The 16,229-nt window shown below is 54.9% G+C and overlaps 4 protein-coding genes across 4 annotated transcripts; 2 read left to right on the top strand and 2 right to left on the bottom strand.

Moving 5' to 3' along the window:
• Positions 1–93: 93 nt before the first annotated feature.
• Positions 94–2,769, top strand: MYCGRDRAFT_98369 (uncharacterized protein; the record flags this gene model as incomplete). Its single annotated transcript, XM_003857458.1, has 3 exons — positions 94–428; positions 490–727; positions 807–2,769. 3 exons carry the CDS (start codon positions 157–159, stop codon positions 2,745–2,747), a joined length of 2,451 nt encoding a protein of 816 aa, XP_003857506.1.
• Positions 2,770–3,799: 1,030 nt separating this feature from the next.
• On the bottom strand, positions 3,800–5,448 carry MYCGRDRAFT_107050 (uncharacterized protein; the record flags this gene model as incomplete). Its single annotated transcript, XM_003856098.1, has 2 exons — positions 3,800–5,186; positions 5,288–5,448. The coding sequence occupies 2 exons, from the start codon at positions 5,446–5,448 to the stop codon at positions 3,800–3,802; spliced, it is 1,548 nt and encodes a 515-aa protein (XP_003856146.1).
• A 1,512-nt stretch (positions 5,449–6,960) lies between these two features.
• Positions 6,961–7,615, top strand: MYCGRDRAFT_33778 (uncharacterized protein; the record flags this gene model as incomplete). Its single annotated transcript, XM_003857459.1, has 2 exons — positions 6,961–7,374; positions 7,442–7,615. 2 exons carry the CDS (start codon positions 6,961–6,963, stop codon positions 7,613–7,615), a joined length of 588 nt encoding a protein of 195 aa, XP_003857507.1.
• Positions 7,616–12,286: 4,671 nt separating this feature from the next.
• MYCGRDRAFT_65675 (uncharacterized protein) lies at positions 12,287–14,200 on the bottom strand (the record flags this gene model as incomplete). Its single annotated transcript, XM_003856097.1, has 4 exons — positions 12,287–13,164; positions 13,226–13,597; positions 13,655–13,951; positions 14,005–14,200. The coding sequence occupies 4 exons, from the start codon at positions 14,129–14,131 to the stop codon at positions 12,287–12,289; spliced, it is 1,674 nt and encodes a 557-aa protein (XP_003856145.1).
• Between the last annotated feature and the right edge of the window lie 2,029 nt (positions 14,201–16,229).

Below are 16,229 nucleotides of genomic sequence, written 5' to 3'. Positions count from 1 at the left end.
AAAAAGTGTTGGGTCGGTGTCATCACCGCAAACAAAACATTGACCGAGTTGCTACATCACTCTTCCCGCGTTTCCATTCTCTCTTCCCTTCCTTTCATATCATCACCTCACACAACACTCTCTCTGCAGCTCCTCCCCACTGCATTGAACCTCACAATGGCTGCCACCGAAGAGCCGCCAGTCTACGGTCTGACCGACCAGCAGCAAATATGGTCGCCCTTCACTGAAACCCGCTCGACCATCAAGGATCAGCCGCTCAGCCAGGAAGAGCTCTTGAAGACAAACTCGTATTTTAATGCTACTCTGTACCTTTGTCTCGGCATGCTGTACCTCAAAGAGAATCCGCTGCTGCAGGAACCGCTGAAGAAGGAACACATCAAGCCGAGATTGCTGGGACATTGGGGTAGTGATGCTGGACAGTCGTTTGTGTATGTTGAGATCATGGTTCTTGGATATTTGCATGTGACTGACGGAAATCTCGCGATTCAGCTACATCCACATGAACCGACTGATCAAGAAGTACGACCTCGATGCGTTTGTCGTCTCCGGACCGGGACATGGAGCTCCTGGTCTCATCTCCAACTTCTACCTCGAGGGTGTCTACAGCGAGGTCTACCCGAACAAGAGCGAGGATCTTGAAGGTCTTCAGCTGTTCTTCAAGCAGTTCTCTTTCCCAGGAGGAGTGGGCAGCCACATGACACCGGAGACCCCGGGAAGCATCCATGAGGTTTGTGCTTCCATGTCTTGAAGCTGTTTTGAACCCTTTTTCGTTGGGCTTCAGCTGACCCTGATTCCCTCTGAATTAGGGAGGTGAATTAGGTTACTCCATCTCTCACGCTTTCGGAGCAGTCTACGACCACCCGCAAACCATTGCTCTAACCATTGTCGGAGATGGCGAGTCCGAGACCGGGCCATTGGCCACCAGCTGGCACAGCAACAAGTTCCTCAACCCGATAACCGACGGTGCTGTCCTTCCAGTGCTCCACCTCAACGGATACAAGATCAATAACCCGACTATACTCGCTCGTATCTCCGAAGAGGAGCTGATGGCACTCTTCCGTGGCTACGGCTGGGAGCCGTACGTTGTGGAAGGTTCAGACCCGGAGACCATGCACCAAGCCATGGCAGGCACACTCGAACACTGCGTAGTCCAGATCCGCAAGTTCCAGAAGCAAGCTCGCGACTCTGGCAAGGTCTTCCGCCCAAGATGGCCCATGATCATTCTCCGCTCGCCCAAGGGCTGGACCGCACCGAAGAAGGTCGATGGCCACCATCTCGAAGGCTTCTGGCGCGCTCACCAGGTCCCGCTCACCAAGGTCCTGACCGATCCGAAGCAACTCCAGCAGTTGGAAGAGTGGATGCGCGCATACAAGCCGGAAGAGCTGTTCAAGGATGGCAAACTCGTGCCTGAACTCAGGGAGTTGGCACCGCCAAAGGGCAAGCGCATGGGAGAAAATCCAATCACAAATGGTGGCACTCTCCGCAAGCCTCTGAAGTTGCAGGACTTCAAAGAGTACGGCATCAAACTCACCAAGGCGGGTGTCGACCGAGCGCCATCGATGAACATCTTCGCCACCTTCTTGAGGGACATTGTCCGCGACAACATGCAGACCTTCCGCGTTTTCGGTCCTGATGAGACGGAGAGCAACAAGCTGTCCGAGATCTACAAGGCTGGTAAGAAGGTCTGGGTGAACGGATACCTCCCTGAGGATGAAGATGGTGGTAACCTCAGCCCGACTGGTCGTGTCATGGAGATGCTCTCCGAACATACCGTCGAGGGTTGGCTCGAAGGCTACATTCTCAGTGGTCGCCACGGCATGCTCAACTCGTACGAACCTTTCATCCACATCATCGACTCCATGGTCAACCAGCACTGCAAGTGGATCGAGAAGTGCAACGAAGTCGCATGGCGCCAAGCCGTCTCATCCCTCAACATCCTCCTCACCAGCACCGTTTGGCGACAGGATCACAACGGCTTCACCCATCAGGACCCTGGCTTCCTCGACGTGGTCGCCAACAAATCCCCCGAAGTCACCCGCATTTACCTCCCACCTGACGCCAACTGCCTTCTTTCCACCATGGATCACTGCTTCCGCTCCACGAACTACGTCAACGTCATCGTGGCCGACAAGCAAGAGCACCCACAATACCTCTCCATGGAAGACGCCATTGCTCACTGCAGCAAAGGCGTCGGCGTCTGGGACTGGGCGTCAAACGACTACGGCGAGGAACCCGACCTGGTCATGGCATCATGCGGCGACGTCGTCACCAAGGAAGCCCTGGCCGCCACCGCCCTCCTCCGCGAACTCCTCCCCGATCTGAAAATCCGCTTCGTCAACGTCGTCGACCTCTTCAAACTCCAGCCCAACGGCTACCATCTACACGGCCTGACCGCCAACGAATACGAAGCCCTCTTCACCTCGGACAAGCCCGTCGTGTTCAACTTCCACTCCTACCCGTGGTTGGTGCACCGCATGACCTACAACCGCAAGGGCCAAGAGCGCATGCACGTCCGCGGATACAAGGAAAAGGGCAACATCGACACGCCGCTGGAATTGGCCATTCGCAACGATGCGGATCGTTTCTCGCTGGCGATTCTGGCGATTGACAACTTGAAGGGTGTGTTGGGCAACAAGGGCGCGGGACCGAGGGAGAAGCTGATCGATACGAGGACGAGGGCGGCGAATTTCTCGTATGAGACCGGTTTGGACCCGGAGGAGTTTACGGATTGGAAGTGGCCTTACTGAACGGTCGATGAAAGGCAGGTGCAGAACGGATGGACAAGGTTGTTGTGACGTGAGGGCAGAAAAGGCGCTCTTCAAGGCGCAAAGGGTTGGACAGACTAGAAATCACGACAGCTAATGAAATCGAGACTGAAGATTGCGGAATGCCGAAGCTTCGCGCGTTCGTGACCTCGTCAAGTGACAAGTCGTCGTCGCTTCGGGGATCGGATACGAAGACCGTCAACGTTTCACCGACATGGTTTAATATTGAGCCATACCATCCTCCCGAAACCAAACAATCACGCCATGCTCTAAAACATTCAAAACCCTTCATCGACAAAACATGGCCTTCTCATCTGATTTTCATTCCGGTCATCGCCTCTCTTCCCTTGACCAGGGTACCAGAGCTTGTAATCATCGCCAACGGCAACTTCGAGATGCCGGGCGGATTCATAGCCGTTTTGAGGAACGGGAAAGCGGCTGAACTTTGTTCGCATCGTTGAGATGAGATGGGGCTGAGTCCTGACCGATGGTGGTCCGTGGTTTGGCATGGGTGGAAATTTGAGAATTCGAGGCCCGACCGAGGGGAGGGCGCAGGATAGGAGAGGAGATGGGGAAATTGGGTTCGTCTTGACTCGTATAGCCTCACCAGGTCTTTTGAAGCTTGCGATAGAGGTGGAGAGAGTCGAAATTCAACTCATTGCCCAATTGTCTCGATTCCTCATTTTATCCAAGAGTATCTCGCCTGCTACTCCAAAGAGTGTCTCGAATGCTAAAAAAAAACAACACAAGGTGGTATAATAAAAACGCTAAATTGCAAAACCGCAAAGCCCGGCAAAACAGCTTTGTCTGCTCCTCTTCCACTCGTTCCCGTCCCTGTCGATTTCCCGCCGTAAGGAGTTCTCGCGATATATGATGCTTTTGTGTATGTGTGTCGGCCGTGTCGTTGGTACCTGTCTATTTTCTCAAGACCCAAATGCAAGATGCAAAAACGCTTCAAAGATAATGACCGTGCTGAGAATGCAAATTCTTCCTGATCAATCGACGATACTGTATCTCATCGTCAATATTGATCCTCAAGTCAGCGTCAACAATAACGCCTCGCTCGCGCGAATATTCACGGCGAACCGTCCATTATTCGCCCTCGTTGCTTGCGTCGTGCTGGTGCCGGAAACCGGCAAGCCATTGCTCGCGCGCGTCCAGCTCTGTCCTTTCCAGGAAATGCGGCTCGCGTCCTGGACGTCCGCGCCAGGAGCAGTGAGTTTCTCGATCCGGACGGTGCTGCCGTAGCTGGAGCCGCCGAGCTTGAAGGAGACGGAGCGCGAGGGACGGGAGGAAGAGGATGATGAAGGAGACCAGTCGTGGAGGTTGATGAGGACGATTTTGGAGACGGTGTTGGAAGATGTGTCGTAGACGGCGTACGCGGAGAGGAGGTCGAGACCGAGTTTGAGGTCGTGGATGCGAACGTTGCCAGAGTTACCGATGACGTCCGCGACGAAGGGGTGGGCGTAGTATGGCGGCAGGACGGCGGCGGGTTTGCCAAAGTACTCGACGGCGCGCCAGGAGGTGTAGGCGAAGCCGGTGGATTGCTGGACATTCATGCGTTTGATGCCGAGGGTGGCGCCGTAGAGCATGTAGTCGACGAGCCACAGAGCGCTGCCGAAGACGCCGATCTTTTCTTCATTACCTTGGGAGTAGGTGTTCGAGTTGACCTCGGCGAGGTGGAGCGGAATATTGGGGCGGTTGGCTTTGAGCCAGGCGATGGGAGCTTTGAAAGCATCCAGTTTGCGCGCGATGCGGGTGTGGTTCATGTAAGCGGCTTGACGGGACATGGGTTGAGGTCCGCCATCCATGTAGTGATGAGGAGCGGCGGATTTGATGGGTGGGTCGCGACCTTGACCCAGGTTGAAGATGTTGGCTAAGCACCAGGGGCAGTTGTTTTCATACAGAACGGGAGCTTGATAGGGCTGAGGACCAACGGCGTTGTCGATGGCGGTGCGGTATCGATGGAAGTCGGAGAGGTAGGACGATGGGGAGTAGCTACCGGGACGGTTGACATTGGGATAGAAGTTGACCTCGTTGCCAATTTCCAGAGCATCCAGGGTGCCCCAGGGAATGTTCTTGAGAGCTTCGCGTACAGCGGCGACGGAATTGGCGAGCTGTCCGTTGGAATCGTTGGCGAGATGGGCCATGTACGTCCATCGAACGTTGGGGAGGACGCTAAATCCCTCGAACCAGGCAGTTCCAATGCGCATCCCTCTAGGGATACCTCCAGGTTCCGCGCCAGGTGGGAGAGTGAGAGCCTCCCGTTGGTTAGGTAAGAAGACGGAAAAGTCGCCGGATGTGCCGCCGACGCGGATTGCCACGGGAGCGCCTTGTCTTGAGGAGATGGAGTTGATGAGGTTGCGGGAGAAGATGTTGGGTGAGGCTTTGTTGCCGGCGTATTCATGAAATGAATGCTGGCTGTAGGTGCAATGGGTCAGCGACGGCTTGGAAGATGAACCATTGACACGAGGAAAGAATCTCGAAATGCACTCCAGGGGTTGCATATTCTTCAAGCTTACCTCATGGCCAGCGCGGCGTAGTTGTGAGGAACGACATCGGATGCGCCGTTCGGAGTGTTGAAAGGCACGTGGACGAGGAGTGATTGGCGAGTCTCGAGTAGTGGCGTCGACAGTGCGAGAGGTACTGCGAGCGGCAGCAGTAGTAAAGAGGACCACATCATGATGGATGTGATCAGGATGGGGTATCGACAGACTGCGCGACGAGGGAAGCAAAGAGATATTATAGCCAAGGGCGGCAGATCGACAGGACTTGTATTTCCCCCGGACGAGCGTGCAAATCGCTTGGTGAATGTCGTTGGTGCGCGTGCATATTCCGCCATACAAGCGGTAAAACGGTGGGTCAGCGGGCCAGAATGCACGCCAGCGACGCGGGTCGCCTATTCCTGGGGATCGGCACGAGAATTCACGAGTATTGTCTGCCGCGTGCATTCGTGTGGCGTTCAAGGGAAGATGGTTCAGATGTCAGAAGGCGCATGGCCAAGAGACTTGGTATCAAAAAATCAAATGTAGAGGAAAGGGAAAACTGTGTCTCTTCGGCCGCCCCGGGAGGTGGCATGATCGGACGAGATTGAGGTTCCAGGACTCAAGGGTCTGTGATTCGTTCGACTGGGGAGGAGAACCAGGGACTTGACCGAATACGTGCAACGCACCGGGAAAGTGTGAGCCGTGTCGCCAACGCTCTGCCAACACAAATTTGGTGAGGCTGCGCACTAGTTCTAGGCGAAGGTACTCCTGTACCTTGCTTCGTACTCTTCGACGTGGCGGCAGTCCAGACGAGGCCAGAGCGTCGATTGCATGTACATGTACCAGGCCATGCCAATACATACGAAGGATTCGGCTTCACCGATCAGCTCGTGCGGAGAGGGCGGTACGGAGGTGACTTACGAAGTAGATCTCGGGTGTTCTTCGTCCCTTCTCCCGTCCAACCAATGTCGTCGGACTCGGAGTGAGGCCCTGGTCGATTGAGATGATGATGAAACTGAACCCGGCAAAGGCAAAATATGTCTCGCGGTCTCGCCTGGTCGGCTGGCCCATGCCCTGTCCGCCCAGGCGAACGTTTTTCAGGGCTTCAATGGTGACATCGGCTGGTCGGCTGTGCTGTACGAAGTAAAGCATCTCATTCTCGATTACTAGTACCGGAGTGGCTGCACGATGATGTCGCATTTGTCCTGATGGAGCCTCGAGCGAATTGCGAGATCCCAAGTCGATATGAGTTGACGTTGCTTCCAGGTTGTATCATTGTCGTCAGGTGACTTTGTGTGACTTGCATTGTCCGGGTAGTCCGTAGACGCATTATGTTGGAGGAATCTCGAATCTTTGTTGCCTCAGGGCGGGCCGGGAGATTCTGAAAATGTGGAGAGCGAGGAGAAGCTGTCCTGAGGTGTCCAAGGATCATCGCTGGGCTGGTGGGATGAGAAAGCTTCAGCGTCCCGTCTTCCTCGGCCTGGAAGGTGAAAACGACAACAACATTTGACGACGTCGTCGCTGGCGACGATACTTCACCGCCTTGGAGTATACTACATCCACTTCTGAACATACAGCCCGTCGCAACGTTGGAATCACCCGTCGACAGCCTTACGCGACAACCCAAATCCGATCTCGAGTCCGCCTCATCCTCTACCAGTACCACCACAACCGCCCCTCCTCCTCGTACCACGGTACTCCCACCAACCATGCCCCGCCGCATCATCTACGGCATCTCCCTCTGGCTCTTCCTCTCCTCCGCCGCCTTGACTATCACCTCCATCGCCCTGCCCACCTGGGTCGTCTACACCTCTCCCACCGCCCACGACAGCACTCCCATCCGCGTCACCTACGGCCTACATTCGCGCTGCTCTTCCATCACCAACACATGCACGCCCTTTCCTCCGCCGGAAGAATGTCACGGCGAGGAGAGGGGCTTCTGTTCGGCGTGGAGGACGAGCGCGTTTCTCATGAACTTTAGCGTCGTGCTCATGTTGGCTTGTTTGGTGGCGTATGTCACGGTGCTGGTGGGAGGGAGGCAGGTGAGGGAGAAGGGATGGAAGGTGTTGGTGGGATTGTTGGCCGTGGTGGCAGGCAGTCAGTTGACTGCTATGGCGTTGGTGGTGAGTTGCCAAACATCTTTGGTGGTTTGAAACGGAGGAAGGTAACGCTAATTGCTGTCATTTCTAGGCTGCGCTGTATGAGAAAGACAAGCGATTCTTCGTCGGCTGGGAACTGGGAACGGCGTGGATACTCTGTACCATCAGCTGGATTACATTGCTGGTTGATGCATTGGGCATCATGGCCGGAGCGTACTTTTATCCGCAAAACGACGACTATGAACCGATTCCGGACCCGCAGTGAGGGAGGTAGGGATTGAGAGAAGAGCAGGACTGGATTAGAGAGACGGCATGAAGCACAGAAAAGGACTCGAGCATAGCGAGAGAGCATGCATATGGGCGAACAATCTGGAGCATACAGTAAGAGCAGGATTGGACGCAAGAAGGCAGACAGGAAATGTTTGAGCTCCACAGGATAGAGAGGACAATCGCACAGGACGTGGTTGGAGAGAATGTCGAGATGACCACTGGCTTGTTCGATATACCCATTCGCAGTAGACATTGCACTAATCAATGCCAGATGAGACAGAGAAAGGAAGAGAGCAAGACACTGTATCGGTCATATGTCAACGACATGAAGCCTGTGTACAACGGATACGAGATGGCATTCCGCCCATCTCGATGACGCGGACTACCTAAAGCCGTGCTCCATGGTCGGGGAGTCTTGAAACAAGACAAAGTCGGCGCTCGGGTTCTTCACGTGTCTGAGCAGAGGCTGTGCAAAGTCTACACCATGTACACATCGTCGGAGGGACAGGTGAATGCGGCCCGAGGCACTCAATTGGTGAGAGTGTGATTCAACAGCACATGATACATCCCTCTGCAGAAGCCAAATGCCGGACAAGTTTCGAAATCTTATCGCATGAGTTCTCTTCGAAAGCGCGCAGGCGGATTCTGTCATCATCCTCAGTCAGCGAGCCGGAGAAGCTGTGCTGCAGTCTATACTCTCCTAGCTGCATAAAGGGCACAGGAATCCTTTCGTCCTAGGCAGCGCCGGCTTGCGGCCTAAAAAAGGTCGATCAATCCTTCCAGCGGCCTCGCATATACATGTCACCTTGCAATGACCAGGTAATCTCTCTCAGCGCTCCTGTAAAGACGGGAAGGCACTTTACATATCAGTGCACCCATTACCGCCGTCTCATCAACACGCCGTTGTCTCCCACTTGCTTCGAAATCCACAGCACGCACAATTCCACCTCCCATCTCGCCCCATTCGGATCCAAAGAAAAACAAAAATGTCGTCCTCGACTCCATTTGGCTCCGCCGCCCGCTCAGACATGGAAAGAACCACCCCGAGCATCCCTCGCAACGGCCAAAATGTCCTCAACCCCGCTCATTTCTCTCCGGACGGATTGTCCCACCGCGCTCGTGCCCGGGGACTTCTACAGGAGATCACCGCCTCGCCCCTCGACGAGCAGGTTCGTGTGACACAGGACGCGATCGGTGAGGATTCCAAGGTGGCGCCGTACTTGTTCTTCGAAGCGACGAGGTTGGGGTTGGTGAGCATTGCGAGGGCGGTCGTGGGGACGGGACAGGTGGTGGTGCGGGAGATGGGCCAGAGGGGGTGGGAGAATGCCGTAGAGAGCTACGAGGAAGGGAGACGAAAGGAGGTCTTGGGTGCGGAAGAGGATAGTTTGCATAGGGAGTTGGAGAAGTGGCTCGAGGAAGCGCAGTATCAGGAGGAGGAGGAGGATCACTTGTTGTTCGAAGCGGCGGTGGCGGGAAATGTCAAGGTGGTGGAGATTTTGCTGGCGGAAAGGGGAGAGGAGAGGCCTGTTGAGCCGTTGGTGTTGCACGCGGCGGCGCATGACGGACGATTGGACGTGGTGCGGGTTTTGCTTGGCGAACAAGGCAAGATGAATATCAACGGAGTGGACAAGTACGGCGGCACGGCGTTGATGAGAGCCGCGGTGGGAGGCAGCGCAGAAGTGGTGAAATGGTTGCTGGAGCATGGGGCGGATGCTGGGTCGAGGGAGTCGAGCGAGGGGAGGAATTGGAACGCGTTGGAATTTGGAGCGGGACAGGGTGGGTTGGAGATTGTGAAGTTGTTGTTGGGGCCGTGTGGGTTCAGTCCGGACGCCTTGCGAGCGGCGGCCAGTTTTGGGGATGAAGAGGCATTCGAGATGATTCTGAAGGAGGCCGGCTTGCCAGATCCACCACTGGGTCTTGAAATGGGTGGACTGTGGTGGTTCCGCGATCACCTTACGGTCGAGCAACAAGAGATGTTGCTAGGTGTCATCGAGCAAGGCGGCTCAGGCGGCTGCGTGGAGATTCTGCAGAAGATGCTGGCTTATGTCCCTCGAATTTCAGAAGGACATACGCCAGCGGTCCTTGAAGCCCTCCGATCATCAGCAGAAAAGGCCACGTCGGCCAACCACCCGTCGACCCTCTTCCTGCTCCTCTCCTATCTCATCCGAGACACGAACAACCAATCCGATACGAACAAGTCCCTGGTCACCACTCTGCTCCTCACCGCCGCCTCGTCCAATGCCCTCCTCATCGTTCCCTTGCTCATCGACACTTACCACGGAGACATCAACGTCCTGCACCCCACACAACTCGTCAGCGCTCTCTACATCGCCACCGCGGAAGGACATGCTGAAATGGCACGTCTCCTAGCGGGAACGTACAACGCGGACATCCACCAGTCCGGTGGAAAATTCGCCAACGGACCGACGCCGCTCTGGCTGGCGATTGACCGGCAAGATGAGGAAGTGGCGAGAGTCTTGCTCTCGCTCGATGGACCGGTGGAGTCGATTGACAGGAGGATCGAGTTGGGCAAAACGAAAAGGGTGTGGGTGTCGAGGAGTACAGACTATCGAGCGCCTGTCAAGGTAGTGGCCGAGATGGATCCAGGTTGGGATGACGAGCAAAACGAGGAGAGGTTCTTGTGCCTGGTGTATCCTGAGGGTTGGTTTGAAAGGTTACGGATGCGGAAGACGGATGCGGAGTTGAAAGATGAGAGGCCATTGAAGGAGAGAGGAGGATGGGGGCTTCGTCGTCGTGTGATGTGATCGGGACGTTGCTTCCATCCACAAGCGGCACGAAGACGACGCTCGATACTTGAATCTGCCAATCTTGGGCTCCCAGCGAAATGGAACGACGGAATTCGTTGGATAATGGAACCACTGGAACGGCCACATGCTGCACACCGTGCGTCGACATCGTCTACATTTGACCCTTCGGCTTCGGACAGCGTGCAGAGCTGGGTTAGGAGCCCATCACTATTCCGTCTTGGCATCTGCTTACTCGAAGTTGGTTACAACCGAGCAATCAAGAACTTGGCTCAAGTGGATGAGAAAGATGACACAGGAGAGCCATGGACTTATACGCCCTTTCTTACCGCCATGCGGTTGAGTAAAACGGTGCAGAACGAGCTAGGTTTGCGGTATGCTCAGGCAGTACATTCATGCTTAGAGGCTCCAAACGCCGAAGAAGCCGACGATCTGGATGCCTCGAGAATGGTGTTGGAGGAGATTGTTCAACCTTTGAAAGATGCGGCAGATGGCTTCGCATTGTAGTTCTAGAGGAGAGGTGCGCGTTCGTATTGGCGCGGGCTCGATTTATTCGATTTTCCGTGCACAAATCGCGACGTAATTTAGCTCTTGTGGATTGCCCCTGAGGCTTTTCCTATCAACAGACGATGGATGGCAGAAGATGTTGACATTTGCATTCACGCACATTTCTGGCCCATGCGATGTCTTGGCAAGTGAGCTCGACGACAGAGCATGCTGCACAGTCCAGACGAAACACTCCAAGTGCCTCGAGGCCCGTCTCCCTCCCTCCCACAGGACTGTCCTCAGCAGGCTGCGCACGCCATAGACTCGCTGAATGTCACGACCTAGCCGAGCTGCCAGAGGCTTCGCGGTTCAAGGATGTTCCTGTGACAGGCAGGTCGACGATTGCGAATGGGTTATGGTCGCTCCCTCCACTGCCGTCTCACTGCAGCGGCGCAGCAATTATTCGTGGTTGCCGGCGCGTAATGAGTGATGGGCATACATGGACCCCAACGACTGGCTTTGGGCCACATGTCTGATGAACTGCTTTTGGGATAGCGATGATGTCGTGCTATGCGTTGGTGTGTGATGCTCGAGCTACGCAACACTGCCATGTCTGCTGACATGCCTCGCAACATCGCCAGGATGACACCCATGTCGTTCACCTGCCTAACCGCTGACATGCATCGTGGGCGGCACAAGTCTCTAGAGAACAAGGCCATATGTTCCGAACTCCTTCACATGAGCCAGCGGCATAAGTATTCGCAGGTATCTCGACGATTGCTTCAACGCGTACACATTCTTCAGGCTTCTCCTTTTAGCAAACCGACCCAAGCTTGTACATTCCCGCTCCGAACAGAGACCATGTCGAAGGTCTTGAGGAAGCTGAATCGCTGGATAATTGATACAAGAAATTCTTCATAGGCTACACGCCGGGAGATCGCATCGCGCCCGCGAAATCACAGCCCTCGGAGCTCCGCTACGACGCCGGAGAAGAAATCGAGGGAGTTTACAGGAACGTGTACCTCCAGGTCAATGCGGAAGCCAAGAATACCGCCCTGAAGAAGTACAAGGCAAAGTACGGAACACATAGCAACGTTGCGACGCTCCCGGTCAAAACCGACACACCCGAAGACCAACAAGAAGATGGAGATCAGGAAAGTGTTCGAGCTGGGCGAGAAAGTGTTGAAGGAGAAGGTCGGCTGAACGAAAGCGGGAACAATGTCATACTCCAATGCAGGATTGGATATAGCAGCCGCCAACGTTTGGAGTATCTTGTCAATGGAGGCGCCTGGGTAGCCATTGGTGACTGGAAGGCTGACGCACGATTCAACGCAGCTTTCCGAACCCTTGGCGTAAGAATCGCCAGTTCGATTAGGGCGAAGTCGAGTGGTGTGCTTGTCGCAGGAAAGCCTCTTTCAAAAGGGCCATATCTTGCGCACCTCCTCCGGAGTCTTGCCGTATTCAGCGCTTCTATCCATCATCATTTGCAACAAGTCTTTGTTTTGCTGTCGCTTAACGTGAATGTTGACTGCAGGTGCTAGCCATCCCTCCGAATCAGTACCCAAGCATTTGCGAGCCATGGCTTGGAGGTCATGGTACATTGAGTAGTCTTTGAACTCCAGTTCGTGCCTGGCCAGATCGTCTACGGTGAACGCAACCGGACACTTGCCTGCGCAGCCCAACTCTTCCCAGTCCTTCGCTAGCTCGATGAGACAGGCTCGGAGAGGGGTCGCGCCCTCTTCCGAAACCTCACCGCAACGCTCGAAGAAGTCCTTCAGGTAAGATGGCAGTAAAAGCGCATTACACACTTGTGGACTTTTGATCCCAAATGCGGCCTCGTACGCCCTGGCCATGCACACTTGTTTGAACTCGTGTATTGCCAGCATACGCTCATCTTGTTTCATCTCGTCGAAACCCACCGGGCGAGACGGAGCCGGTCCTCCAATTTCGTAGTCCTCGGGAAGCTCGAGGATTTCGGGGAAACGGACTTGACACAACAAGGGTTGAATGACGAGAGACTGCCAGTCTATGATAGACACGATTTTGGTTCGATCCTCTTCTGACACGTAGATATTTCCGAGGTGAAGATCGCTGTGCCAGAGCGTTGGACTGGCGAATTGCCCGGGTAGGCTCTCTGCGCTCATGCGGGTCGCGACCTCCCGGGCGAGCTGTAGCAAGGCGATTTGCTCGGCCTTTGGATGAAGATCTGATGACTTCTGTTCGCTTCGATTGTTTTCGAGACGGGCGATCTCACGTTCTGCGAGCGCCTCGCCGAACGCGGCAAGGCTGACCCCTAGTACGTCAGTTGTGAGTGTGCTTGTCATATATGTCAACCAATGGTACAGAGGACCTACATGGACCTTTTTTTCTGACACCACTGGTTCCTTCCTCGTGCCACAGGCGGCCACAGGTAGGGCCGATGCAGAATCGACCTTCCGGATCTTCCGATGCGTCCAAGGGCACAGTTACATGGCCGCTACTCTGCAGGGACTGCCGCAGGTATAGCGATCCGTGCGCGGGAAACTTGAGCCTGGCCAGCTCCAACTCGAGAATGCAGAGGTTCTTGACGAGCATGAACTGGTCGTGGTCGGGCATGTCGCCCCAAACCTTGAAGAGCTGCACCCCGGGCGCTTTCTCCATAACGATGTATTCCGACTTGACAGCATTCGTAGCATCAGAATTCCAAGCCAGGACCCTCGGTACTGGCACGTTAGTGTGTTGGCGGACTTGGAAGCAAGTCAGCTCAAAAGTCGTCTCTGGAGCGAATTCGACCGAGATCGTACCGTACTGCAGTATGGCCACCTCAGAGGCCGTCGTATAGTGAGCCGGTCCTGCAATCTTGAACGGTAATTTGGCGACGACTTCGGTGCCATCAATCTTCTTCATAAGCAGTGCTTTGCTGAAGCCGCCCTCCATCTTCTCGACCTCCTTCACCGCGGATATGCTCCCGATGCGGGAGGCAATAGAGCACAACTCATCGAGGTTGAACTTGAGATACCGTCGGTCGAAGGCTTTGGCCTGGTTGGCCAGAAACGAGCCATTGGTATATCTGTAGAGGTCTTCGCGACTGACTGCAGACCCTGGGAGAGTCAGCAGACATTTGACCCTACCTTGGCTTCAAGACCCAACTCACCGCGACAAGAAATAGTGAGACATCGTCGGCCAGCGTGACTTATTAGTCTGAGTCGACTGCACTTGGTCGATCTCGCAGCGCGTGGGCTAGTACATTGACGCGCATGAAGCCGAGCTGGCAGCATCATCTATTGGCACCGACAACGTAGACAGCCAGCGCCGGGATACACTGCGATCGATGACGATGTCCTTCACTTTCCAGCAGGACATGTTGATGTATGTGGTGAACGATAGATCGTGTTCAGGGCAGGCAAGTACTTCTCTGGCGATATCTTGGCGGAAGGGATCGGACTTCGGTCCGGAGACATTCAATCACGACGGCGGTTGCACGTCGGGTTGCTCATGTTTCCTCACTTCCAATGTCTCCTTCGAATCCGAAAATCAGTCAAAGTTCACCACGGTAGCGTCGATTCGTCTGATGACTGCTCCCGCTCACGGGTCTCCTCCATGCCTCCCACGATCTCGCGAAGGCAGGGTGGTCGTCGTCACCAGCGGGTGAGAGCATCGGCGACGACTGCGTCGTTTGCCCTGCGCGTGTCTCCTCTGGGCCTGGCGATGGCGAGAGCATACGCAGACCGTACGGCCCCCCCGGTTCGCGCGTCCCACATATGATTTACACCCTGTTCTGCGAGTATCATTGTTGGAGCATGGTGCAGTCTTTTCATAAATGCTTTACTTCACAGCGCCTGCTTTTGATCGAGGTACCACGCGAATGGCTGGCGCGTATTCATTTTAGCAAGAGGATGAAACTGAGGGAGCGAAAGGCAGCGAACGACAAAAGAGGAAGGTTTGAAGCACAAAGATGAGCTCAAGCAAGAGATGGAGGTGCTGCTACGATTACAGAGAATTGGGTATGCTCGCTCAGACGGCATGCTTGTGCTGTATTTCCACTCGCAGTACCTCCTTGAACTGCTCAAGCTGCACTGCATGTGCTGAACTCTGGTGGCCTGAAGTATGCAGTTCTGCGCGAGAGAATGGTGATCCTTTTCGACGAGGATATCTACGTCTGCGCAGGAGCCAAAACAGCAACGATGCTTTCGTTCTCCGGCCCAGACTGTACGGTCTGAGCCACCCAAGTCCATGTGAGGTGGTCGGGTTTGATCGGCGCCCACAGAAGGAAGCACAGCAACAACTTCGCCCCGATGAAGCCCTTCCGCTCGTGTTCACACGCAAAACCAAAGGTCGGAGGGTGAAGTGCGGCTTCCTTTCACGTGCAAACGATCTAGCAGAGCACACGTGACAAGGCGGCCGCAGTGAACTATTCACCTCTTCAAGATTTTTCTATTCTCCTCTGCTTACTGCTACAGAACATCGCCGCAGATTCTATAGGAGGCATACCTTATAAGACTCTGCTCCCCTCACCTCGAGACAAGCACGCTGCACTTGACACCAACGAACTTTGCTTCCTTCACCAACCATCTCCCAAAATTTCCGACCTTCACACGAATCGACAACCACATTGTTCCATCCTCACCAATCATTGCCGCGGCTCTCCGACCACCATCGACACTGGAATGACGTCCACAGTGGAGCAAGCTTGGGCGCTGCCGGTCGACATTGCGAGACTTGGGGCGCATCTGGAAGCCTACACGAAGACCAAATTACGATCTACCATCGACACTCTCCGTTTGTGTAATCGCTTCGGTCAAGGTGAAGAAGGCATCACGACGCTCCCGATCGAGTTGGTCGAGCACGTAGAGCAGTATCTTATGGAAGACGAGCGTGCGGACCAGCGTCAATTATGGGAGTGGGAGCAGGCATGCGGCGAAGGACGATGCGAGCCAATCGAGCATGCAGACGACGATGTCGTCCATGAGATCTACCATGCCATGCAGGACGCTGGAGATCTTGAGTATACCGCGGAAGATCGATTGTGCGCCGCTCGGGATTACCATCGACTTCAATCGGCATACCATACTAGCTGTCCCGCAGCTTGCGGGCTATGCGAGATACTAGGCCCAAGTGAAGACCACTCAGCCGAGCAAGTCGCTGATCAGCGTGCCGAAGTTAAAGAGCGGTTGAAGCAGCTCAAAGCAGATGGCAAACCCTCCGAGTTCTATGAGTACTGCTCCTACTGGGATGGTGTGTGCTACGACCAGCGAGCATCTTGGAGAAATCGTGTAAGCGAGCGTGGTTCGAGCGGCAGAGATTCCAGACTTCTCGGACAGCTGGCCAAGGTATTTCATGAGGACTTCGGCCTACAAATTCGCATCGCCCATGGCCCAT

Source organism: Zymoseptoria tritici, chromosome 1, assembly GCF_000219625.1.
Source record: "Zymoseptoria tritici IPO323 chromosome 1, whole genome shotgun sequence".
Lineage (NCBI taxonomy): Eukaryota > Fungi > Ascomycota > Dothideomycetes > Mycosphaerellales > Mycosphaerellaceae > Zymoseptoria > Zymoseptoria tritici.
Note: the sequence above shows the minus strand (reverse complement) of the source record. Positions and strands in the feature narration are given on the sequence as shown.